At 49.8% G+C, this 27005-nt stretch overlaps 1 protein-coding gene across 1 annotated transcript in view; it reads right to left on the bottom strand.

Annotated features, from left to right (window-relative positions):
- LOC114657062 (tenascin-like) overlaps positions 1-27005 on the bottom strand; it is a 57848-nt gene that overhangs the window by 14427 nt on the left and 16416 nt on the right. Inside the window, exons 7-11 of the mRNA XM_051931874.1 lie at positions 26466-26735; positions 25360-25545; positions 16942-17031; positions 16020-16283; positions 6493-6765 (exon numbers count right to left, since the gene is read on the bottom strand). Of these exons, the coding sequence (XP_051787834.1) occupies positions 6493-6765; positions 16020-16283; positions 16942-17031; positions 25360-25545; positions 26466-26735 (1083 nt within the window). The remainder of the gene's footprint in view (positions 1-6492; positions 6766-16019; positions 16284-16941; positions 17032-25359; positions 25546-26465; positions 26736-27005) is intronic.

Raw genomic sequence — 27005 nt, 5'->3', positions numbered from 1 at the left:
AGCACATGGCACAAGCAGCAGTTTGACTGGGCAGTCAGCGTGGGGTCAGACCAGGCAGTCGTATTCTACCAACATGCTGGAATTCTAGGATACAGCCGGAGAGGAGCAGATGAGATGAATAATCTGGGCATCTGATAAGGTGCCACATGAGAGGTGGGCATCAAACTAAAAGAAGTGGCAGCTTGGGGAGTGGTGTGTAGAGGGGTGCAGAATTGGCTCAGACACAAGAGGCAGAAGGTGATGGTGCCAGGAACCGTCTCAGAATTGGCTGATGTTAAGAGTGGTGTCCAGCAGGGGGCAGTGCTAATTTTAATAGATTTATAAACCAGCTGAAATACCCAGCGTTGGAAAAGAAAGTGTCGTTTTAATCCGTCCATCCATTTTCTAACCCGCTGAATCCAAACACAGGGTCACGGTGGTCTGCTGGAGCCAATCCCAGGGCACAAGGCAGGAAACAATCCTGGGCAGGGTGCCAACCCACCGCAGGACACACACAAACACACCCACACACCAAGCACACACTAGGGCCAATTTAGAATCGCCAGTCCACCTAACCTGCATGTCTTTGGACTGTGGGAGGAAACCCACGCAGACACGGGGAGAACATGCAAACTCCACGCAGGGTGGACCTGGGAAGCGAACCCGGGTCTCCTAACTGCGAGGCAGCAGCGCTACCACTGCGCCACTGCGCCACCGGTCATTTTAATTGTTTGAGAAAAACATAATTAAAAAAAAAAAACAACTTTAAAAATAGAAATAAATTATCAAACAATAAACACTCACTGATGTCCTTGTCTTGTGGTCTGGTATGTATGTTATCATCCAGTTGACACTCAGAACCGGCCAACTCTATTTAATTTAAAAAGTAATGGGGGGCGCGGTGGTGGCGCTCAAACATAACGAATGCTGGCAGTCGCCTGCTATAAACTAGCTGTGTTAAAAGCACGGGATCCTAGAAAGTACTGAAATCGTCAGAACGACTTGGGCATCTCTCTGCTAGGAGGATTTGTGTTACCAACGTGCTCTCATCGTGTGTGCATTCGCAGCTAAGACATTGTCTTTATTAGGAGTTTCCTTTTGCCGGTGTGCTGGCGTCGCTTGTGTATCCTCGGAGCTCGAGCCCTGACCCCGACTATATGTCTCACCTTCGGGCTGGACAGACACACACGCACGCACTTGCACACATAGAACTCGATTTAATCTATCTATCTATCTATCTATCTATCTATCTATCTATCTATCTATCTATCTATCTATCTATCTATCTATCTATCTATCTATCTATCTATCTATCTATCAAGACAGAGAAGTCCAGAGGAGAGCGACTCAGCTGATCTGTTGACAACATCTCATGTCCTAACAATCACAATTGTCCCTTTTCTCTCCCTCAAGGACATTTTCCACACCCGTCTTGCCCGTCTCGCCTTCATCATTGCTGGTGTCTCCTCCCACCCCCCCTTACGCTCCCTTTTTAGACCCCCAGGCCCGCTCCACGAGACTGTCTAGCAGCTTCATCCGCCAAGCTGTCAGGATGCTGCACTCTGTCCACTAGCTGTCCCCTTGCCCCCCTTGCCCCCTTGCCCCCTTGCCCCTATCTCCCAAGTGCCCTACCTCAGCTGGTGTTCTATAAGGACGCCACATGACATCTGCTGCTCACTGTCTGTCTTTCTGTACATCTCCTAAGCTCCTCTAGAAGGCACCTTCTCATTTCTTACTGTAATTGTCTTTTGCACTACTGACTATTGCACGTTGTACACCGGGCTACTTTACAAGTTCTAATGTTATACTTTTGTTTTTCTTTTTTATATTATATTATATTGTACTACGAAGATGAGATAGAAACGGTATTTCGATTCTCCTGTGTGTTCTGAACTTATAGTGAATTGACAATTAAAGGCTATTTGATTTGATTGATTGATTGATTTTCCATGGGACCAGAGATTCATATTTCTGGTCAGGACATTCACTTAGAGAAATCGTAAAGGCAATGATAAAGCTCAGAAGAATTTTGTTCTTTATTTCACATTATGCAATTTCTCGTATTAGGAATGTGTTCGTTTTCGCATACCCCTTGGGGGCAGAGCGCAGGGTCAGCCATTGTACAGCCAGCGCCCCTGGTGCAATTGCAGGTTAAGAGTCTTGCATAAAGGGCCCATCAGAGTAGGATCTCTCTTGGCAGTGATGGGGATTTGAACCAGCAACCTTCTGGATACCAGCACAGATCCTTAGCCTCAGAGCCATTGAACATCCAAATTGACACTGTATGCCAGTCCTGAGGGTGTGTGTCATGTCACTGCCCTCTCGGGCCTGCCCGCTACAGATCTTTGCCTCCTGGCCTACATTCTCCATGAATCCTCATTTGACTCCGTCACGTTTAAACGGTGACACCAGCTGAGGACGTGCAGTAGTTAAAAGTTGTGTTTGGAAAAAGGAGGCTAAAGGCCAAAGTGCGATGAAAGGTGGTCATTAGCTGAACAGAAAAAAGAAAGAACTAGAAATGAGGGAAGTTGAAAATATGGGGTCAAAGGTCGGCTTAGAAACAAGAGCAATTCATGTAAACGCAGGCAAGGTTAAAGGTCAAGGAAACCAGACATTGTAGGTGAGGAGCCTGTTTAAAAAGCCCAGCAGAGGGACAGCATGAGCTCAGGTGAGTGTGGCCACATGTAAGGGGTCTAAGTCAGGGGGTCCCCAACTCCGGTCCTGCAGGTTTTCATTCTGACCCTTTTCTTAACGAGTGACCTGTGTGTTGGCTGCTAATTCACTTCTTTTGAATTCATTTTATTTGATTTGCTCTTGAAGCCTCGGACCCCTTCATTGTTTCTTTCTCCTTAATTAGCAGCCAAACTGAGATACAGAATGAGCCAAAACAACTGGTGCCCATCGTATGACATCTGAAGTCTTAGGAATGTCGATCTGCTCAGGTCCTCAGTGCTCTTAGTAAAGAGAAAATCAACAGTTTGGGGAAATGTCTGCTAAATAACGAGCCACGAGAGGAGCAGCAACAAGCCAAGGAATTAAAGAACAACAAGAATCGGCACCTCTGGGTGGAGTCGGAGGCCCTGACTTAGGTGGTCTTCTGTCGGCCCCCTCACTTCACATGTCAGTTCTGTTTGGGTGACACTTGAGGAAAGGAATGAAGCAAGTCAGGGGAACAAATCTTCAAAAAGCAAGTCAATTAAAAGGAATTCACCAGAAGTTAATTAGCGAGACAAACCGGGCACTCATTAAAAAAAGGGTCAGAATGAGGTGGGACAAGTCTGATGGCACACTGGCATTTCGGGGACATAGCAGATGCATGTAATTGCAGACTTCCCCGGTGACGATGGCACCTCCCGTTGTGACACGTACTGTTTAGGGTTTGTGTGCAGATCTGGGGGTCATCGGCTCCATAGGATAAGCGGGAGTCGCTAATAGAGTGAACCACTCGAGCCCGCCAGGTATTACACTCTGCTGAGTGGCTGATCACTGGCTTTGTGACGCAGGACATGAGTGACGTTCCGCTTCTGTGAGCTGTCTGCCCAGCTCTTCAAATCCGAATGTCTGCCATGTTCATTGGTGGAGTTTTCAGAATTCATATCACAGATGGAGTTGGCAAAAAGATGGGAGCCAATGCATTGATTTGTCTGCGTGTGTCCACTCAACTAAAACTTCAGATCTGCATCACGTACCGTGAGACAAATCAGAGTGGCGTCCCTTTCCGGGAGTTGTGTTCAGAGTTACGTGTCTGCGTAATTCGCTGCTCGTCGACACAAGCCTGCTTACTGTGGGTCGTGTCTTAGCTGGCGCACGTTAGGCTCAACTGCGTGTTCACGAACTTCACACTCGTGACAATCGGGGTAGAAAGTCGGGGAGAGTTTTGACAAATTTGTTGTCACACCCTAACTACGAACTCCAAAAAAAAAACCGGCAAACCCAAACTGGACCCAATCAAGGAGTTCGGCCACAATGAGCCTCCAATTACATGGAAACCCGCAGACCCTTCTGGAATGAGTGAAGTAGCCCTGACTCACTAGGCAACCCTCAGCATAAGTAGAAAGCACCGCATACTGTACCTGTGGTGGCCGACACAGTTAGCACGTCATACCGAGTGGCCTCTTTGAGACCGGGGATCGGCACGCTGCGCTCTGAACCGGGCACGGTGTACATCGCCGGCTGCGAGGCCGTGTCCGCCTCTCTAATTTCTACCGTTAACGTGTCGAAGGCTTTCTCCCGGGCTGTCCAGGACAACATTATGTTCTCTGAGGTGGCATTACGTGCAGATAGCCTGCCCAGGTCAGGTTCTGCGGCTACAGGAGAGAAGAGAGGTTACGTGTCACAGGCTTGAAAATATTTGGTGTCATTTGCTTTTGTTATTTATACAAATCTGTTTGCCTTGCTGTTTGTAGTGAAATGCCGTGGAGTTGCTCAATCAGAGAGGACGCTGCAACCTCATCGCCAGACTGAAGTTGATTTACAGGGCGTCCAGAAAGTATTCCCAGCGCTTCATCACTCTTTCCACATTTTGTTATCTTACAGCCTTATTCCAAAATGGATTCAATTCATTTTTTTCCTCAGAATTCTACACACAACACCCCATAATGACAACGTGAAAAAATTTTACTTGATATTTTTGCAAATTTATTAAAAATAAAAAAACTGAGAAATCCCATGTCCATAAGTATTCACAGCCTTTGCCATGAAGCTCCAAATTGAGCTCAGGTGCCTCCTGTTTCCCCTGATCATCCTTGAGATGTTTCTGCAGCTTCATTGGAGTCCACCTGTGGTAAATTCAGTTGGTTGGACATGATTTGGAAAGGCACACACCTGTCTATAGAAGGTCCCACAGTTGACAGTTCATGTTAGAGCACAAACCAAGCATGAAGTCAAAGGAATTGCCTGTAGACCTCTGAGACAGGATTGTCTCGAGGTACAAATCTGGGGAAGGTTACAGAAAAATTTCTGCTGCTTTGAAGGTCCCAATGAGCACAGTGGCCTCCATCATCCGTAAGTGGAAGAAGTTCCAAACCACCAGGACTCTTCCTAGAGCTGGCCGGCCATCTAAACTGAGCGATTGGGGGAAAAGGGCCTTAGTCAGGGAGGTGACCAAGAACCTGATGGTCACTCTGTCAGAGCTCCAGAGGTCCTCTGTGGAGAGAGGAGAACCTTCCAGAAGGACAACCATCTCTGCAGCAATCCACCAATCAGGCCTGTATGGTAGAGTGGCCAGACGGAAGCCACTCCTTAGTAAAAGGTACATGGCAGCCCACCTGGAGTTTGACAAAAGGCACCTGAAGGACTCTCAGACCATGAGAAAGGAAATTCTCTGGCCTGATGTGACAAAGATTGAACTCTTCGGTGTGAATGCCAGGCGTCACGTTTGGAGGAAACCAGGCACCGCTCATCACCAGGCCAATACCATCCCTACAGTGAAGCATGGTGGTGGCAGCATCACGCTGTGGGGACTGGGAGACTAGTCAGGATAAAGGGAAAGATGACTGCAGCAATGTACAGAGACATCCTGGATGAAAACCTGCTCCAGAGCGCTCTTGACCTCAGACTGGGGCGACGGTTCATCTTTCAGCAGGACAACGACCCTAAGCACACAGCCAAGATATCAAAGGAGTGGCTTCAGGACAACTCTGTGAATGTCCTTGAGTGGCCCAGCCAGAGCCCAGACTTGAATCCGATTGAACATCTCTGGAGAGATCTTAAAATGGCTGTGCACCGACGCTTCCCATCCAACCTGATGGAGCTTGAGAGGTGCTGCAAAGAGGAATGGGCCAAACTGGCCAAGGATAGGTGTGCCAAGCTTGTGGCATCATATTCAAAAAGACTTAAGGCTGGAATTGCTGCCAAAGGGGCATCGACAAAGTATTGAGCAAAGACTGTGAATACTTATGGACATGGGACTTCTCAGTTTTTTGATTTTTAATAAATTTGCAAAAACCTCAAGTAAACTTTTTTCACGTTGTCATTATGGGGTGTTGTGTGTAGAATTCTGAGGAAAAAAATACATTTACTCCATTTTGGAATAAGGCTGTAACATAACAAAATGTGGAAAAAGTGATGAGGCGCTGGGAATACTTTCCGGCCGCACTGCACTTCAGACTTGTCTTGTGTTGTATGGCGAGGCCTTGAGCAGCTGTGGAGCCGACAGCTACCTGGAGTTGTAAAATGAGAGACCAGCGCTCTCTGTGTGTCTCTGTGTGTGTGAAACAAAAGGGGGCTCAGCTGTCGGGTTCAAAGGAACACCTGTGTGACAAAGCCGAGCCACAGAAGCCCTCCTTGTGCTCATTTACGTCTTATCATGCAAGTGCGAACAGTGACTGTTAGACTGGAGAGGTTCAGGCCTGCCTCCTAATGAAGCCTTTGAAATTCTGAGCGCAGAGTCACTGAAGCCTTTCCAGATCCCTTCAGAGCAAATCGTAATTACTGTCGGCTCTGCGGGCTTGACGTGCAGTGGCGGTGGTGCGTTTGACAGGTAGGTAGGTAGGTAGGTAGGTAGGTAGGTACCTGTAGTTGCCGCAGCACTAATAGCTGGGACTTGTCCGCTGGGGGTGACCCCGTAGAGGTAGACTATGTAGTCAGTGCTGGCACTCAGCCCTGTGATATCGACAGACAGCCTGCTGCCCGACACGTTGTACTCTGCCGGCTCCAGTAGCCTGCTGGAGTCTATAAGCTCGAGCACAAATCCTTCAAAGTGGCCTGGCGTTGCATTCCACGAGACAGTGAAGCTGTCAGAAGTTATGTTAGATACAAAGAGACCGGTGATGTCAGGTTCTGGGGCTGAAGAAAGAGAGAATAACTCTTAGTGCGGGGTGAACGGGCACCCACCTGGCACGAGTACACAGCCTGCCTTTGTTTTTCTGACTCCCTGGGTACCACACAGTTATGCTAGTACTAATAATAAGAATACATTTGACTGATCTAGCGCCTTCCCCATGCTCAAGGTGCATGATTACACATTTATAAAAGATTACACTTTGGCAATGAGCTGCTTTCTTATCTCGTGGTACGTGACTTGCTTATTGCCCTATCACTGCCCTTTTTAATCCTTCTTATCTTTTAATAGCTGCTGTCTGTTTAGACAGATTCCAGCAGAAAACAATTTCAGTTAACCTCCGAACTCAGGATCTAAGGAATAAAATAATCACAGAAAGAAGAACAACAATACAAAATAATCCTGTCGTTTACACCCTCTGGTTAGGGCAGGGCAGGCCTGGACAGTGTCGGTCCTGGGGGGCCGCAGTGCAGGCTGCAGGTTTTCATTCCAACCCAATTACTTCATTAGAAATAACAATCGTTGTCAATCTCAGACCTTCTTTAGTTTTAGGGCTTGTTAGTCTGCAATGTCAGGTTCTCATATCCTCCATTTGTTTCCTTTCCAAGGATCTCCATCCATCCATCGATTATCCAACCCACTATATTCCTAACTACAGGGTCACGGGGGTCTGCTGGAGCCAATCCCAGGCAGCACAGGGTGCAAGGCAGGTAAAATAACGCAGTGGTAGTGCTGGTGCTTTGCAGTAAGGAGACTGTGGAAGATTGTGGGTTCGCTTCCTGGTTCCTCCCTGTGTGGATAGGGCTTTGAGTACTGAGAAAAGCGCTATATAAATGTAATGAATTATTATTATTATTATTATTAAAAAAAACCCAGGCAGGGTGCCAGCCCACCACAGGGCACACACACACACACACACACACATGAGGGCCAATTTAGCATCGCCAGTGCACCTGACCTGCATGTCTTTGGACTGTGGGAGGACACGGGGAGAACTTGCAAACTCCACTCAGGGATGACCTGGGGCACGAACCCAGACGGGTCTCCTAACTGCGAGGCAGCAGCACTACCCACTGTGCCACTGTGCTGCCCTCCAAGGATCTCATCCAAACAATTTGAAACCTAAAACGGATCATTTTCAGCCGGTCCCATTTTCTATTAATTGTTTTATCAAATCCAACAGTGCATGATGAACACACAGAGGTGGAAACAGAAACTTCTGACTGCTTCGTCTTTTACATCTTAGTGCTAATAAGGAGCCATTAAGAAGGGCGAAAGCTGCTCTTTAAGATTGAAATAAGCAATTCAGGGTGGGGAGCCTTAGCAAGTGAAGCATCGAAATGTCACTTGAGCAGTGAGGGCTTCTTCATCAGCAGGAATTGACTTGTCATTGAGAAACAGGGCTGGAACAAAAACCTGCAGCCTGCACTGCGGCCCTCCAGGAGCGACGCTGCCCACCCTCTGCTGAGGGCATCTTGAGAGAACCAAACACAAAGAGAATGAACCAAGCAAAACATTTCTAGAAAGAGAGACAAGAGAGGAATATAAAGGACATAAAGTGAAGGGGACGGGTCACACTCTTGGGTCCGCTGTCAAGGAGCGGACCCTCGGAAAAACAACAAACAGCGTGTCCGAGCTAGCAGCTGAGAAGGTGGGTTACTGGAAAGTGTGGCTTCAACAGCAAAGCGAGAAGGTGGCAGATGACAGAGCCTCATGCGAGGGGTAGCTGTGCATGCTCATTCAAGGAAAGAGAGCAGTGGCAGGTGATCAGTCGGTAGGCATGGCTCGCACGTCAGACGCTAATGCTGTTAGTCTAATGAACCTCCCTCTGTCTCGCCTGCATTACTATTACAGCATGGCACAGCTGCATGCTGTACCTGTATATAGTGCCCTTCAGCAGATGGCGCTGACTGCTTATGGTACAAGCAGGGATGACTGCACGTGGTTTAACTGTGCCAGTGGTGCCCAGCCTATCAGGCGTCACTGCCAGTCGGCCTCCAAGTGTATTTACCTTTTTAGTTTGTGCCACAGCTGTCACCTTCGTTGTGTTCTTGTAATCTGAGATTTGATTTATTAACTTTTGTAAATTTGCATTGGTATTTTAGTTCAGTATTTGCTGCCAAAATAAAGATTTACGGATCTTTAGAAATTAACTTGCCCAAGAGTCATCCCCTTGGATTGGGGAGCGGCACGGAACAAGAAGGTGCTTGTGGCTGGGATGTTGCCCTGGGACGGTACGGGCATGAAATCCCATTTAGTTTGGGGTGTAAGGATTTAGCATTTTCGACATTTGGAGTTATTTTCCACAACATTTGTTAATGATTCATGTTTTGGGCTTGAGTGCAGAGTGACATGAATATGAAGTGAGACACAAAAATGAATAAATACGAATAATAAATAAGTAATAATAAATAAAATATGAATAATAAATAAAGAATAATAAATAAATCTGAATACAGAGTGACACGAATACGAGGTGAGACACAAAAATAAATAAATCCATCCATCCATCTATTATCCAACCTGCTACATCCTAACTACAGGGTCACGGGGGTCTGCTGGAGCCAATCCCAGCCAACACAGGGCACAAGGCAGGAAACAAACCAGCAGTATGCCAGCCCACCGCAGAAAATGAATAAATAAATACGAATAATAAATAAAATATGAAGAATAAATAAAGAATAATAAATAAATCCAAATACAGCGTGACACGAATACGAGGTGAGACACAAACATCACTGGGCTGGGCTTTCCTAGAACACGGTCTGGAGGTGTGTGCTGTGGTGGGCTGTGAATCCTGGCACTGTATCCCCCCGATCCTACACAGCCCTCTCAAACCAGTCAGGTGTATCCTGTGAACGGCCCACTCAGTATTAGCACGACAATCGCTACACGAGTTACTGCGATAATGTCGGGTGAAAAACTCAAACAGCAAATCAACATCAAATTTCTCGTGAACTTTCTCTTTTTCCATTAAGTAGTTTTTGACTGACTAACATTCCTGTCGTCCGTCCCTCGATCCTCCCCCCCATTCGCCTGATTTAGCTCCCTGTGATGTTTTACTTGTTCCTGAAAATCTAAAGTGACCTGAAGGGAGGACGTTTTTCTTCAATGGAGGAAGTGAAGACAGAAGGCGAGCCTCAAGCAAGTCAGTCAACGGGAGATCCGTCTGGAGCGGCGTGGAGATCACGAGGGGGACTACAGAAGTTCAGAATGCTGTAAGTCAGAAATCCAGTTATTTTTGGGTCTCACCTCGTATACCGCATATCCGCACATGATTGGTCAAAGCTGTACACGGTGGGGGGGGAAAAAAAACGTCCGTCATGCTGAGAAAGAAATCTAAAAAACAGAAGCAGAACGACAGGAGAGCAAGTGACATGGAGATCAGAAGTGATGCCAGAGGGGATGCATATGGTGGTCATTAGTACTGTGATGGAGGCAGCTGTGCACCTTGGCCTGGAGTCACACAGGTGCTCCTCAGTCCACACTGTGGCAACTTTGCCTCCAGAGACTCGGTGGAGCAGAATGTAGTGGGCATTGCCAACTGTGCCACATATGAGGCGGGACAAGTCTGCGGACTGTGCTGATGTGACAATGGCATTTCGGGGACATAGCAGATGCATGTAATTGCAGACTTCCCCTGTGGCTGACTATTTGCAACACATGTTGTTACGGGTCTGTGTGCAGATCTGGGGGTCATAGTCACTCCTAGAGTGAACCAAGAATGAGGCGCCCACTCGAGCCTGATCACTGGCTTTGTGACACGGGACACTTCTGTGAGCTGTCAGCCCAGCTCTTCAAATCCGAATGTCTACGTGTTCATTGGTGGAGTTTTCAGAATTCATGGATGGTAATCGCAGATGATGGTGATGAGGACAGCGATCTCGGTGACAGGAGGTGAGTGAGGTGCCTTTGGCCCACAGCGTCAAAGCCGTTAAGGGCGGTGTGTGCCCATGAGTGACCCAGTGTGTGTGTGTGTGTGTGTGTGTGCGTGTGCGGTGGTCACAGAGTTTAACTTTGACCCGAATTCTCATTTTCTCCTACAGGCCCCCGAGATGAACGATTACAGTGAGCAGCAGCACAGGCCTCGGGGACGCCTCAGCAGGAGGGCCGGGCCTTTGGAAACGGGCAGCGCAGATGAGGCACTGCGGCTCATCTTTGACCCCCAGCAGTTTGTAAGGATGCCATTTGATTTTCAGTGTCATTTATTGTGTGAAATTAGCAGAGTAATTGCTGAATGTATTTTTGATGAGAGAATATCCGTTTGAATTATGGAACTGGGTGAGCGACCCAAACAAACAAACAAATCAGTCGAGTGAGCCTAATGGCCAATTCCTTCAGTTGCCTGAATTGTTCCCATCTGTGCATTCCGTCGGTGCCGCTCCACTGGTACGCACTCACTGACAGAGCCGTGCCCGCTGCAGACACCTAATTATTCTTTTGAAGATGTTTCATTTTGCTGAAAATAGTTTGATGAGCTGTAGGAATGAAAGGAATTGGCAGAGCTGCTTCTCGTGGACGTACGCCGTTATTGATGGTGTGACACGTTTTTTTGCACCGCGTCTTCTTGCTAGCAGATGTTCACTTTTCACGTCAGTTGTTGCAGCGACGTTTATGTGGCTGAGACTGAGTGGTAAAATGGCAGACATCTCCACGTAAAGCGTGTGACGCTCGTGGAGAGACGATGACACCCAGCTAACGCCGTTCTTCTTCAGTCAGGTCTGCTCTCTGATGGGTGTGACTATTTCACCAGAAGCGACGCGTGTTTCAGTAAATGTCTTTCCTGGTAATACTGCGTGTCTTGCTCGGGCTTGCCGACTTCCTTTGCTTTAGCTAGAGCGTCGCGAACATAAAAGCACCGCGGCGTCTGCCATCTGGCCATCATAAGGGCCCTCGAAACACGTCCAAGGTGCTAGAGCAGAGGGTGAGAGTCGGAAAGAGCTGACATTAGGGAGAAAGCGTCAGTTTGACACACACACACGGAGGGCAGGCGTATTAATTGGAGGGCCACGTGAGACCCCGGCACATACAGACTGCTAGGTCAATGGATGGTTTTGCAATCTCTGCAGAACAACAGGAACTCACCAAGATGCACTTAATGGGTAAGACAGGCCTCATGCACTCGAAAGGGCCGTGAGCTGCTCGCTCGCTGGCTGGTTAGAGTCATGAAGGTGGGACCACGCTTGGGAAGACAGCGGCTGGAAGGTGAGACAAGTAGGCGTTATTAGAGGAGCAATGGTGAAAAGGCAGTCAGCCTGGGTGCGTGTGTCTTGGCATGAACCGTGCGATGGAAGGAGTTTCAAGTTGATGCTGCTGCTGCGGCTGCTGCTGCTTGACACAACGGGACTTTCTGGAAAAAACGAAAAACAAAAAAAGAGAACCCCAGGAAGAGGGGAGGAAATAAAAAGAGAGAAGGCAGGAGTCGGAGCAGACTGGAAATACCTGTGCTAGCCGTGGCATAAACTGGTCCTGAGGAGGAGCCATTTGAAAACCCCAGAAGGGTCACCCTGTATGTGGTAGCAGCGTTAACATCGGTGACACTGTGGCCACGCAGATCGCCGGCCACACTGTGATTATGTGGCACAGACAGATTGTCCCGATCTGCGACTTCAAGCACGAAGCTGTCGAAGGCTCCATCAGCGGCTGTCCAAGAGAGGCTGAAGCGGTCCCAGCTAACACCTGAGACGGTTAAGGCGCCCAGCGCAGGCTCTGCCTCTGGATAACAAAGACACGTCCGTTAGAATTGGCAGAGCCGCTCGGAGAGATCACTTCAGCCAACAGGAGTGACGTTGCTCTGCCAGCAGCTTTGCTCAGTTACGTCAAGAGCGAGACGGCAAACAGCTGACGGGGACAGAAACGTACGGTTAAGAGCCAGCTGGCCATCAGAAGAGCAGCGCTGGCCCCTCAGGAGGTTTGTGTTAATTGTCACCATGCCCCCCCCCCCCCCCCCACTTGGTCATGCTGCTGACCGTGTCCTGAGGAGGCCTGCACTGCGCCCAGTATCTGACCAGATCCTGGGTAGTCAGCGTCTGCCTTTCTCATGCTTCTCATGCGCAGTCCCAACCTGCTCTTGGTGGGGTAGGACGACATGCACTTGCTGGTACATCGCTTGGCATTCCTGTTCAGGACATGCACTGGCACAGGCATCCCACTTTGATTAGAAATTCATTCCTTCCCTCAACAAACAGGCGGCAAGGCACTGGCAATGAGCAGATAGTCAATGGTTTGGATGGTATACCTGTGGTGACCAGGGTCTTGATGGCATTTGACCGCCGTCCGTCCACCTCTCCTTGCAGCGCAACCTCATAAAGCGTACCTGGTGACAGGGCGCCTACGTCGGCACGTCGAGCGTCTCCCGGCACTAACTCTGAGGCGGTCTGGGTGGACAGCACTACGTCTCTCACGGTGATGGTGAAATTGGTGAATGGCCCGCCGTGTGCCACCCACTGTAGGCTCAGGTCCGTGGCGGACACCCTTGTGACTGAGATATTGCTGAGCCAATCGGAATGAACACCAGTAGGGGGCATAGTGGGCAGCCTAGGGGTCGCCGTGGAGGATGGCATTTCTGCTGTGAAAGCAAAGTGTGGCGTTGTCGAGTGGGCCAGGAATGGGCGCTCTGTAAAACGAGTGGCGGCCGACTCCACAGATGGCGCAGCAGATTCAGAGGCTAAACAGAAGTACAATCAGATGGTTAGAATAATCCCAACGGGCAGCAGCCCTGGAAAACTCTCAGCTAGGGGGAGCCAGCACTGGGCATGAATGGCAACTCGGGTGGCTTTGCAGGACCTCGTGAAGGCGGGCAGGCCGTGCTGCTTGTACATTAATGGCCGTCACTGAGCCATTAATATCTGAAGGCTCCGTGTAGTCCGAGGGTCAGATGTACACGGTGCTCTTCAGAGGATGAAGAAGCCATGCGCCGCTCGAGCTGCATGCACAGGTGATGGAGGGAGCGCCTCTAGACGGGGGCCTGACAATGGAGCCGCAGAGCTCTGTTTCGCTGTGTTTTTGGTTACTTTGGTTCGTCTGCCGTGCGGTTTGGCTCTGCCAGTTCAGGACACAAGCCATTCACTGAGCGTCAAACTCCGCACAGAAGATTGTATGATGCGACCAAACTGCGTTACAAATGAAGACGTTTGACCCGCAATACTTGCACACCACTGCTCACGTCATTGGCTCCGTTGTCAGGCCTGTCCGAGGGCACCAGCCACATCGGGAGGGTGTGATGCCCCCGAAGACCCCGTGTAAGTCATGCCGTGCCTTCAGGCTGAGCTCACGTTAAACATGCTGTGATCGAGAGCTCGCCCGTGTTAAATGTCTTGTCGACACTTCGGTCAGACCGAGCGTTAAGCAGGCCAGGCTGGCCGGTCACATTCACGCCGCGTCAGGTGGAGGCCTATAAAATGAGCTGGGGGCACAGAGCGCATCTGGGCTTCCGATTGATGCCCGCCTCCTGCGACAGAAGCAGTGTGCTGCCATGCCGCCCGCCTCCCAGTAGCCGGAGTTCATTCCATACTTGGCACGCACCCCGATCAGGTTAGATACATGCCATGCTGCAGGGCTCATATCGCGTTACACGCATGCTTGTGCTGCCGATGTTCACTCCTGAGCCCCACGGAGCAGTTGGGCTCCTGCCAAGCCAACAAGTAGCCATTTATTGTTTTTCTTTTCTTTTACAGAATTGAACTGCGCTTTTATCTGCTAATGTTGTCGTATGTTTGAGCTTCCGTATCCTAAATATTTCTAGAACTTTTTCACAGAAGTTGCTTTGTGCCACATCTGCTGATGATAAAGTGGGTAGCTAGAAGTGAAGCAATGCTGGCCCCGCTGCGAGGTGGACAAGAGAGGCATGATGGCTGGCGCGCAGCCCGTAAAGCGTGAATTACCTGTAGAGGCCTCAGGTGCCCTGCTGCTCGGCTCCATCGTGTTTGCTGGAAGTCTTGTCCCATACGGAGGGGCCGAGGCGTCGCCTTGCCAGTGGGTCTCTCTATAAGTTACTGTGTGACTAGCGTATGTGCCAGGGCTGTCTGTGCTCCACGCATCCGGAGCCGAGTCCTCCTGCATGCCCGAGCTGTCAGGGTCTTTAACTTGTACAGACGTTGTTTTAAAGCGCGTCGTGACCTCGGGGGCCGAATCTGCTAAATACCGCAGGTACGAAGCTATGGAAACAGATTGAAATGAAGGAGAGCTTTGTTAGCGGCGAGGGGGACGAGGGCTCTGCTGTCTCTCATCACCTCCTGGCTGGGCAGGATGAACGTGAAGAGTGACATGTAAGTGACACGGCTGGTAAGTGCCACCTGGGCCGGCCGCTGTCTCGGGGGCCTCCTCCCCTCTCCATGTGCCGCTCGTTTCAGAGGTGATACAAAGACGTGTTCATCGGGCTTGGGGCGGGGGGCACGCTTTAACAATTATCTCATGAATCAGCATTGTGCACAATGGCATTGGGCTCTGCGCTTGGCAGCGAAGTGAGCTTCCAGTTGAAACCCTAGCAGGGATTTATTCAAAGTCATGTTTGTGTTTCCCTCGAGACGGATTCGCTTTCAAGCAGCATGTTATCCGGTAACTGCTGCCAGACGCCATTCAAGTATAGAATTTGTTTTTCCTCGGCTTTGTATGCTGCGGGATGGCCTCGGATGCTTGCTTTGCTTGGCTCTGTGGCACTTTGCCACCCCGTGCTTCACACTTGGCACCTCACAGAGCCTGACTTTTGTTTCGCTATCCCTTTGAAGGCCGAGCACATCGAAGGCGCGCTGCGCTGTATGTTCTGAGCTTACGGATGCAGAAACTACAGTTGTGTCAAGAGAAGACAAGCCAGTGGGGCGTATGGGGGGGGTGGGGTGGGGGTCCCAAAGACTGACCGGCCTTTGCTGTTTTTTATCAACTCCCTGCGCGGGGCCAATCCGAATGAGTCCCACACAAAAGGCAGAAAATCTGAAATTGAAACACAAGGTTAGAGTCAGGCTTCCTGTACCAGGCGTGATCCAATGGGCAGACCATTCTGTACCCAAACACAGGGATGGCATCCTCAGTTCTACAGACGAAGGCTGAAACAGAAATCAGAACATCACAGCGGCATGATGCGGGCGAGCAACGCGTCTCGTGTTCCCCACCCCACTGCACTGAGGCAGACAAGGGCAGAAGGGGCACACTGTATTGGAGTCTTGTTGAGGGCACTCGACACTTGTGCCCCGCTGAGGCCCACCCACAGTAACAGATGCCCAAGCCATTAACGTCCCCAGGCGTAATAGAGAGTGCCACCCACCTGTCGTAGCTGTAATGGAAGCTGGTTTGCTTTTCTGGCGACCTCTTTCTGCAGTGAGCGTGATGGTGTACTGCATCCCGGGTTCCAAACCTCCCAGGGTGTATGTGGTGGCATCTGCTGGTACCTCCACCTCTTGTCTCTTACCGTCCGCCGACACGTACGCCAGCCGGTAGATGTTGATCTTGGACAGGGGCCTCTTCCAGCGCAGAGACAGGCTGTTTTCAGATTTCCCACTCACTTCTAGATCTCTTGGCGAGTCCAGTTCTGCAGTGGGAATGCAAAGAGGGCAGGAGGTGATGGCACAGCATGGCACATTACTGCAGCCTGGCCTTGAGCCGCATGCTGGTGTGTTGGCTGTCGGTGACAGTGGCACTAAGGAACTGCTTGGGGTTTAGCAGCAGTCAGCCAGGGAGCTCTGTGCCCCTCAGAGGAGATGGCAGCCTCATCCACCCACTCCTAGTGACCCCTTGGGTCCTGACTGGATTGAAACTTCTCTCTTGGGTTGAGCGCCTCCATGACTTTCGTCACACTGGCGCCATGTGTTGGATGAGGCTGACTGCAGTGGGCAGATTGGGCTCTCTAGTATAGCAGGTACCCACTCCCCCCCGCCCCGAGTCGGTGTGTTATCAGTGTGTAACGACACGAGTGCAGCTTGTCAGAGGGCCACCCTTATGATTAAGTACCCTGAGGTGCCCCCCAGTGATGGCGTCTTCGCAGTCTGCCTGTCTGAAGGAAGGTCCTGAGGGGTTGATTTGGACTCTCCTATCAAATTCTTTGTGTTCTTAAACCCGTAATAATGTAGGGACACGTTTTGGAAGCCCAGGGAGGGTGTCATGTTGAGGGAAGTTTGAATGTCCCCTATCGTCATTACCAGAGGAACAATACAGGCCAAGGCAGGGCAGTAGGAAGTCGCAACACTTACCAGTGGCCGCATTGATGGTGGCTGGCATGCTCTCTCGATCGTTCTTCACCGCGGTGACTCCGAGGCCGTACTCAGTGCCAGGTCTTAGACCTAAAATAAAATAAAATAAAAGGTGAAGTTTGTGAGTCACGGGCAGCACGAGGGCTGGACACTGTGTGGTGAGCGGAGGTGAGGCGAGGGCTCCATTCACACCACAGCACAATAAGGTCATGTCAAGAGCAGGGGAACCAAGGAGGTGACGAGGGGTGGTCAGTCCTGTGGAAAGCGTGTCCCCGAAACCCCTGCAGTGTGACGTTCAGGCTTTAATACGAGGGGCACTGCGTTATGAACAGGACCTTTCAGGCTCTCTTCTTATAAAGACTCACCGGACAGACGCACACGTCGCTAGTAGACATGCAGTGTTATGAGTCCGTTTTTGACAGTCCTGCCGGTTTGAGGACGAGTGTCTCTCTGTGCAGAGCAGGGGTCTTCGACTCCAGTCCTGGAGGACCACCGTGGCTGCAGCTTTTCTAACCCTTTTCTTAATTAGTGACCAGTTTGTGCTGCCAATTCACTCTTTCCCTTTATTTTAATGGACTTTTCTTGAGACTCGGACCGCTGAATTGATTCTACACATAAATTTGATGTGACGTGAGCCAACAGATGAGCAACTCAAACTCCAACCTTCATTCAGTCTCTTCTCGTTGCTAATTACACCCGTTATTTCATTCCACGGTGCCCATTCTGCCATGGCAGATATTCCCAAACCTGTTGATTTTTCTTTTGTAAGATTGCAGTCAGAATGTTTTGGTGGCCTGAGCAGATCAGCGTTACTGAGGCCTTCACCTTTCTTGATTCTCAGTTACAGTGTGACGGTTGCAGCTTGTTGTTTATGTGTTGGTTCATTTTCTGTCTTAATATCGTTGGGTTGCTAATTAAGGAAAAAAGAAATAATTACCTAGAAGGTTGACGGTTCAAATCCCCGTCACTGCCAAAAAGAGATCCTACGCTGCTGGGCCCTTGAGCAAGACCCTTAACCTGTAATTGCTCCAGGGGTGCTGTACAATGGCTGACCCTGCGCTCTGATCCCAAGGAGTATGTGGAAACTAACAAATTCCTAATACGAGAAATTATATAAGGAGAAATAAAGAACAAAAAAAAAAAAAAAAACAAGTTGTTCATCAATTAAAATGAAGGCAAAGAGTTAATTAGCAGCAAAACCAGGTCACTAATCAAGAGAAGGGTTAGGGTTAGGGTTAGGGTAGGGGATATTGGCTATAACTGAGCCATACGCTGGTACACTAGTCCAAGAATTTAAACTTCAATTAATCATGTCCCTAATCAATTGCGTGAGATCCTAGCTAACAAAACACTTACATTTTCTTGTTTAAGCCATTAGGATATATTGTCCCTAAGGCTTTAATTCCTTTTAAGTCTATATGTTCTTGTCCAATAAGGCTGATGTTCCAGACCAAAAAATAAGAGTGTATGTCGTGCCTGATTGAAGTGTTTATACAATTCTGTCTGCTTAGTTTGATTATCAATTAATCTTAAATGTTACACACACCTAGCCTTAATAGAATTCTTGGTCTCACCAATATAAATCCTTCCACATCTTTTGCATTGTATGCCATATATGCAGCTGATAGCAGTTTTCTGCAAATCTTGGAATATTATAATTATTCTATAATTCTATATTTGCAAATGGATTCCTAATAATTTTTTTATTTTCAAACGGGATAACCCATGCACATTTATTAACTTTTTTCTTTTTTGTGCAGGAAGCCCTCACTATTAGGTTCCTCAGTGTCTTATTTCTACGGAATGCTACCACCATTCTCCATTCCCACAGATCCTCATCTTGTAACTGGATCTCAAGAAAATTCTGCCTCAACTTCTCCACCACCATACGAGCTCGTCCAGAAAATGTAAAAACCATAGGTAATATTTTGTCACTTTTCCCTCTCACCACTCCTCTATTATTCTCCTGTTCTGGTTGTCCCCTTTCTATTGGAACCTCCTCTGTGTTTCGTATTTCCAATACTATCTCCCGCCTCTGTTGTACATCCAGATTTTCAAAATATAACACCCATCTCCTGTCTACCTCCACCTCCAACCAAAAATTGCCTAGATCATATTTCCACCTTATCCCAGTATAAATATTCAATAGGGAATTACCCCAACTGTTGGATAACGGGTTGCCCAAAACCTCTATACTCCTAAGGGTATTGTTAATATCCAGGCCCCTCCCAATAATTTTAAGTTCAGGGTCAGGTGAGGGGTTCCCCCTATCCTCTACATTAACCTGGATAGCATTAAAAGAGATATTATTAACCTCAGGGTCCCCCCCACTGACATTAAGTTTAGAGTTGGGTAAGGTGTTGCCCCCATTCATTTTTATTTATCCAGCTATAAGCTAAAGGGGGATTATTTCTTCCTCGTTCCTCTGAGTTGTTTCATTTCTTTCCTTAAATGGCAGCCAAACAGAAATGAAATGTGACGTGAGGGGGCCGACAGAAGACCACCTAAGTCAGGGCCTCCAACTCCAACCAGCTGCTGAATTAGGCGCTGATTCTCGTTAATTCAACTCATTTCTTTAATTCTGCGGCTTGTTGCTGCTCTCACGGTGATATTTTGGATTTCCTCTTTTCTAAGAGCAGAACTGTTGAAATGTTTTGTGGACCCGAGCAGATCAGCATTCCTGACACTTGTATCTTGTATGATGGACACCGTTCGCTGGTCCTATTTTGGTTCCTTTTGTATCATTTGGCTGCTAATTAAGTTTAAAGAAACAAAGGATCCGAGTCTTCAAGAGCTAGTCAATTAAAACTCAGGTCACTGATTAAGAAAAGGGTTAGAATGAAAACCTCCAGGACCGCAGATGGAGAGCCCTGCTCTAGGGTGTAGGATTGGTGCATGTCATTCAGAGGGGGACCATCATCTCTTCGGTCCACTTCAGGAATTTTTAGGAGGTTACTGAGAATTGGTCAACATGCAGTCTGCGGGATGAAGACGACACGTGGACTGCAGTGGCCGGAGACCACACACAAATGCGGGGTGCGAGTCGTTTCTTTGTATTCAATCCATAAAGCAGAGTTCCTAAAGTCCTGTTTATATTTGAACTCCCCCCTCGTAATAAAAAGTGCGCTTGGGGGTCAAACATCTGAGCTGCTGCTGCTCTCCTTGTGAATTTCACTTGAGTTCTCACGCGAGACGCGCCTCGCAGGTCCCACAAGTCTGCCCGTGGGCAGTGGGCTGTATTGGCCAGTCAGCTGACCACCATCTGAGAGCTCATGCCAGTCATCCTGCCACAAATGTTCGTTTGGGCAGAGAAATAAGAGATTTTCTGCTATTAATATTTTTTTACTGCAATTAGCATTTAAGACTCCGCGACACAAAATGAGCTGCAGACAATTTCCAGATGAATGGGTGCCGGCGCGGTGTGCCCCCTGAACAGCGTGCCAGAATGACCTCAGTGTGAATCTTCTCATCATATCTAACTGGTGTTTGCACAGACTGTGCGGTTGCACTCCTACTAGTCCAGGGCTGGCATTGCCCATGCAGAGGGTTCATGTGGCAGAATTGTCATCCCTGCCAGCGAGCGCTGCGCTTGCACACTGGAGTTCACTTGGACTCTCGAGTCTTCTCAGAATGCACTTTAGGTACCAACTGACCCAAACGGTGGGTGTAAGTCAGGGATCTCAAACTGCGGTCCTGGGGGGCCAAGTGGCTGCAGGTTTTCATTCTCCCCCTTTTCTTAACGACTGTGCTGCTAATTCACGTCTTCCATCCATCCATCCATCATCCAACCCGCTATATCCTAACTACAGGGTCACGGGGGTCTGCTGGAGCCAATCCAGACAACACAGGGCTCAAGGCAGGAAACAAACCCTGGGCAGGGTGCCAGCCCACCGCAGGACAAGCACACACAAATACACCGAGCACACACAATAGGGACAATTTAGAATCGCCAATCCACCTCACCTGCATGTCTTTGGACTGTGGGAGGAAACCCACGCAGACACGGGGAGAACATGCAAACTCCACGCAGGGAGGACCCGGGAAGCGAACCCAAACAGGTCTCCTTACTGCGAGGCACTGTGCCACCGTGCCGCCCACATTCACGTCTTTTGAATTCATTTTAATTGATTTGCTCTTGAAGACTCGGACCCCTTCATTGTTTCTTTAAACTTAATTAGCAGCCAAGCTGAGATACAAAATGAACCAAAACAGGACCAGCAAACGGTGTCCATCATACAATATCTGAAAATAAAAAGGGCGGAGGTCTCAGGAATGTCGATCTGCTCAGGACTCCTGAGCTCTTAGAAAAGTAAATCAAAAACAACAAATGTCCAAATGTCTGCTGTGGCACAATGAGAGCAGCAACAAGCCACAGAATTAAAGAATCGGCGCCTCTGGTTGGAGTCTGAGGCCCTGACTTAGGTGGTCTTCTGTTGGCCCACTCACTTCACATCTCATTTCTGTTTGGCTGCCGTTTAAGGAAACAAATGAAGCAACTCAGAGGAACAAATCTTAAGAAACAAGTCCATTAAAATGAATGGAAAAGAAGTTCATTAGCAGGTCACTAATTAAGAGAAGGGTGAGAATGAACACCTGCAGCCACTGCGGCCCACCAGGACTGGAGCTGGAGACCCCTGATGTAAGGATTACAGGAGATGGCTTACTGGCTACTTAATGGTGAACGTCTGAGCCTGTGAGCGCCCGCTACTGCTGGTCAGGTTCCCAAAGTGCACTGAGGATTGCCAAGACCAATGGCGTCCCAGCGAGTCGGCCCTAATGCAGCATACGTCAAACGGACGGGGACGTCGCTGAGATTGAGTTAGGATCGAATCCCGGCCCAGCTCCTGTCATTCTGACGTTTTCATGTTCTCCCCGAGACCTCGTGGGTTTCTTCTGGTTACTCGTTTTAAAGTCAAGCCCCCTCTAACCTGATCGAGTCGGGGGGTTTTGTGAGTGTGCTCTTCATGAACTGCCATCCTGTCCAGGGCTGGTTCCTGCCTTGCACCGAATGCTGCAGCTCCTGGCTCACACTCCCTTGTTTGGATTTCACGTATACGTCTGTGCCATTAATTTAAGTTTGTCTGCTGACTATCAGCTCGGTAGGCGGAGTGGGGACTAAAGGACATTGCGTGGTGACAAGAAACTGACCAAAGAGGTCATGGATTAGTCACCGCACGTAATCGACGTGGGGGCCCTAAATGCCCCGTGTGATTAGATTGATTCAGTCCCCAAGATCTAGAAACGAGGCCTGGCCATGAAAGAACGTTAGCCGTGTCCACTAAACCGTCGTCAAAGTTCATGTAACATGAGCGGACCAGTTGGACCTGCCAAGGGGCTGCCCACGTAGAGGGTGGGATTGGACCGCGTGTCTGCCTGGGGGGTTGCCAACCGGGAACCGTGTGGTGGGTGCGGCAACACCCGGTACCAGTGCAGGCTCCCCATCTTGACTTGGACCAGTTTGGTCAGGCACAAACTCCACGGTCGGCCTTCAGGAACGTCAGCCTTTAGCACTGAAGAGTCGCTCCTCTTTGGCCCTTCTGGTCTCTCGGTGGGCATATGGGCGCTTGGACCCTGCATATCATGGGCAGCTGAAGTTCTTAGCAAAATGAGCCGCTGATCCCGTCACTCCGCCAGCCCAGCGAGTGTCACTGGGAGAGAAAGCGCAGTAATAATGACCCCTCCACTGCTCAGTGAGCTGATTGATCATGAAAAGCAGAGCTCCCCCTGCTGGTGGGTGTGTGTGTGTGTGTGTGTGTCTCCCTGTCAGGCCTGTCGTCTCTTCCTCCTCCTCTTCCTCTCTGATTGTGCCCCCTTTGTCTCTCCGCTCGTCTGTTTGTTTCCTCGTGCTCCGTCTCGATTTCGTTTCCTAGGCATTGCTTCATCCCAGATGTGCTCACTCGCTAATCTTGTCTCTGATTCTCCTGCTTTGACTTTTCCTCTGGGATTTCCTCGGCTTGCAGTTGCTTCTGAATTGGCAGCCTAACCTTTGTGTCTCTGCCTTTCTTTGTTTTAGTCCGTCTCCTGTGCGGACGGCGCGCTTGGAGCACCGCAGCTCCCTAAAAACACTTAAGTGGGTAACGTGAGCTCTGACGGAGCAGGGGGCTGACGAGAGGATTACCAGCTGACACGCTGGAAGGTGAGCTGCCGGGCCTGGAAATATCACATCCTCTCAGAGGAGGCGTCTTTGTTCTCCATGTTGCATTTGATCGATTCTCCATGTTAGGAAACTCGCATTCTTACGCTGACTGCTTGAGTCGCTTCAGAAATCGGAAATCTTGGTCACTGGGGGTCTCTTTCCTCTTTTCCAGTTTGAGGCTACCCTTGGGATTCCTTTAGTCAGGTGGTGGTGGCACAGGTGGCACTGATGCACTGTTGATGTTCCACGTCCTTCATGGGACACTCGCTGTGCCTCTGAAGCTGAATGCCTTGTCAGGTCAGGATGGGGGTCCTCCCTTCACACACACGCACACACACAAGTGTCCCCAAACGATCATGAAAGGCACACGAGATCATGTCACCTTTAAGGGTAACATTTGGCCAAGTGAGAGTTCCAGTTTTCTTTCGTAAACTGGCCAGTTGTGGACCTTGAAGAGTGACTTGTGGCCTCCGCTGCCACATAAAACCTCACCTGTGTCACTCCAGCTCAACAGTGCAGCAGGTCAACGGCAGGTGGCACTTACTGGCGTCAGACTGTGCTTGGCACTGGCGCTCATGGCCATGTGAACCAGGGAAATGGTGGACTGATAACTAGAAATGCAAAGTGAAGAAATATTCAGTCAGTGCGCGTTTGTCATGGCCTCCATTCTTGGCACATGGTGGCCGTGCCACTCTGACTGACTTTGTGGTGGCGAAAGGTGTAGTATAAGCGAGAGATGCTGGTGCCCTGCTAAGCTGCTTCAGTCCGAGTGGCACGTTCACATGCGACTCTGATAATCCGTCAGTGGGCCTTCTATCTAAATCAAATCCTATTATGGGATGTCATCTACTGTGCAGTCCGGCTCTGCATTGACGATGACTTGGGTCCTGTTCTGTGTGTTGTGTTCTACTGACCCTCGTTATTTGACGCCCACTGAGAATGGGGGGCCTTTCCTGAGGTGTCTTCCATTTTTTTCCCTTCTCTTCTTAGAGAGTCACGGCTGGGGGGCTGCCAAGAGGTGGGCGGGGCCTGCTTGTGTGACTTTGGGCTACACAACAATAAAGTGTATTGTATTGTAATGTGTTGTGTACGAGTGACAGCGCACTGCTGTGACAATGACGTGCGGTGAGTCCACTTGACTGGAGCGCTCACAGTTCTCAGACTCTCTGTCTGTACGTTTAGCATTCGTTTGCTCAGAGGTTGATGTGTCTGCTCTTCTTCTCTCCACCCTAGCGCCCCCTTCTTCTCTTCATCAGTTTTAACACGAAAAGATGATGATGAGAGAAGTGCGATTAGTTAGTACGTGTTCTTTAATTTTTCACTTAAGTCTGCCTCAAGAATGATTTAAGATATGAAGAGGTAGGGGAAGAGACGGCGAAAGTGGTAGGGGATGAGAATGGCGCCCGTACACATGTGCCACCCTGCTGGCTGCTGCCAAGAGTTGATTGTACAATAAAATAAAAAGAGGAATAACCTTGGAGGTCAATCATCACCCCGAAAGCCGTCACGTAGTACATGTGCACCAAATTTCAGGTCAAACGGTTTGTGAGCGACAGGGGATTTCAAATCCTGGACATCCAGCCACGCTAGCGGATTATAGAAGACCAGCTGTGTAAGGCCGTGCTGTAAAAAGCCCAGGGTCCTGGAGACAACTGAAATCATCGGAAAAGAAACTGAAATGTCGAGCTGTCCGGTAATCGAAAGGAACGACTCTGGGTGTCTCTCTCCGTGGAGGATTCATTTGGCCGACGTGAGTTTGTCTTTCTTCGGAGGTTTCGTTTTGCCGACCTGCTGCCATCGAATCTGTACTAGCAGTTAAGCGAGTTTGTCTTTCTTCGCAGGTTTCGTTTCACTGACGTGCCCGCCTCACTTGTGCTGTTAGCGGCTAAGCGAGTTTCTGTTTCCTCACCCGACTGCGCCGCCCACTTCCACGCGTAGACCTTTATATACACAGAGATCCTCACAGTTTGTTCAGGGTGACCGTCTTCTGAACAAGCAGCTCACCCCTCAGTGCTGGCGTCTGCCGAATGCCCTCTGCTACTGGCGATGGGCTTTACGCACATGAGGGCGCAATACAGGATGACAGGATTGTGATGCAGGAGGGCTCACAGGTCCATTTCTCACAAACCTTTCTCCTGGCACCTTTGCCCTGGCTCCTCTGCTTTACCTGGCAAGAGCAGCCTTTACAGAGCACCTCGGCAGTTTCCAGGGGGCACATGTGCTACGCACCCCTCTAAATGGACTCTTTTCAAAAGAGCACAGTGAGAACTGGGGGGTCTTACCTGTGATGGTTGCCTTGGTGGTGGCTTGCCTGCTCTTGGGCACACTGATCTCGGCGTGATCCCCTCCTGCCAGCGGAGAGTACTTGATCCGGTAGCTGTCCACGTTGGCCTTGCTGTTCTGCCACTCCAGAGTGACGGTGTTTTCTGTCTGGGAGACTCGCTCCAGGTTCTTGGGGGCATCCAGTTCTGAAATGAGAGATTTGTACACGTGAGGTCAGGGGCACATCTCGCCCGCAGGGTTAGGAGGGCACACACGCTGGCCTCTCAAAGACGGTGTAAGACGATGCCGCTTCTCAGGGATGCTTGTAAAAGCAGCTGTCATTTCTGGAGCGTCTCGATGAGCGGCCGCATCGTCTCACGTCTCCGTGGGGTCAGCAGGCAGGATCCCGGCTTGATTTGGGATAAGTGTCTCGGGAACATGGATTTGAGTGGATGTGTGTCTGCCTGCCCGCCTGCCTGCCCCACGATGTCAGCAAAGACACACACACACAAGCGTGCCGTGTCGCTGGCTGGCTGCGTCAGCTGTCGCTGGCACGATGCCCGAGGGTAGCCAGGCGGAGAGCCCTGCTGCAAGGTTTCTGTTATCGTGGAGCGCCCCAGGTAGGGGATTAGTGGCAGAGAGGCTCTGGGCCTTAATGCCATGCTCTTTTTTTTTTTGGCTAGATACGGTGACATTTGCTGTAATTACATCAGAGGAGAGGCTCAGTTAGCCAGCAGTGGCTTCATCGTGGGGCAGCCGGCAGACCACCTAAGCAGAGCTGCTCCTCGTTCCCAAATGTAAAGGGAGTTGGCAGCACAGGGAGTAACCGAAGGTGAGAAGTGGCCCGTTATTCTGCTCATCAGAGGCAGATTGCGTACAGTATGTAGTTCAGCGGGTTTAATGGCCAAATTGGGACCCCCACATCCCTGCCAGTGTTTCCATGTGCCCCTCGTATGCCTTCTACCTGACAACTTGGAAGTGTGTGTCGCTGTAAACACCACAATGCCAACAGTGCCATCATTCCAGGAGCTACTGCACATATGTGACATGCTCTTTATGGATGGCGCGCCCCAGCTCTGCCCACCCTTCTGCCCACTGAAGTAACCGACAAGGTTTATTTTGGCACCTGTGGTGAAAGTCCTGGAGACGGGGTCACTCATCATGCCGCCTCGCCTGGACACCAGCGTCACTTCATATTCTGTGTCCGGCCGCAGGTTGCCAAAGCTGTACTGGCGGTCATTTGGTGACAACTCGATGCTCCTGCGCTCCGCGGGCTCTTCACTCGGTCCGTATGCCAGGCTGACGCCGTCCACGTGAGCGATGGGCTTGAACCAGGTGACGATGGCCGTGGAGTCCGTCACATCTCTCACGTCGACTTGGCTCGGCGCGTCGATTCCTGTAAAGATTGCACACTGGTGAGCGGCCCGCCGAGCGGCTTTCTACAGCACCGAGAGCGCCCCCCATGGCAGAGAAGAGTAATGAGAAACTGAAAGGAGACCTCTGCCTCCCAGCACGGTCACCCTGAGCAGTGGTTCGCCGATCCTGCTCAACGTGGTGAAGCCCCTGGCCGGCCTGACACTTTGATCTCACTGCGTTTACGGGCCAGTAAAACCATCACACTTTTTTTGTTCCAAAGAATGTCAGGAAGGCCCCACTGCTGCTTCCA

The sequence above is a fragment of the Erpetoichthys calabaricus genome, chromosome 9, assembly GCF_900747795.2.
Source record: "Erpetoichthys calabaricus chromosome 9, fErpCal1.3, whole genome shotgun sequence".
Classification (NCBI taxonomy): Eukaryota; Metazoa; Chordata; class Cladistia; order Polypteriformes; family Polypteridae; genus Erpetoichthys; species Erpetoichthys calabaricus.
This window is presented reverse-complemented; position numbering and strand designations above follow the sequence as displayed.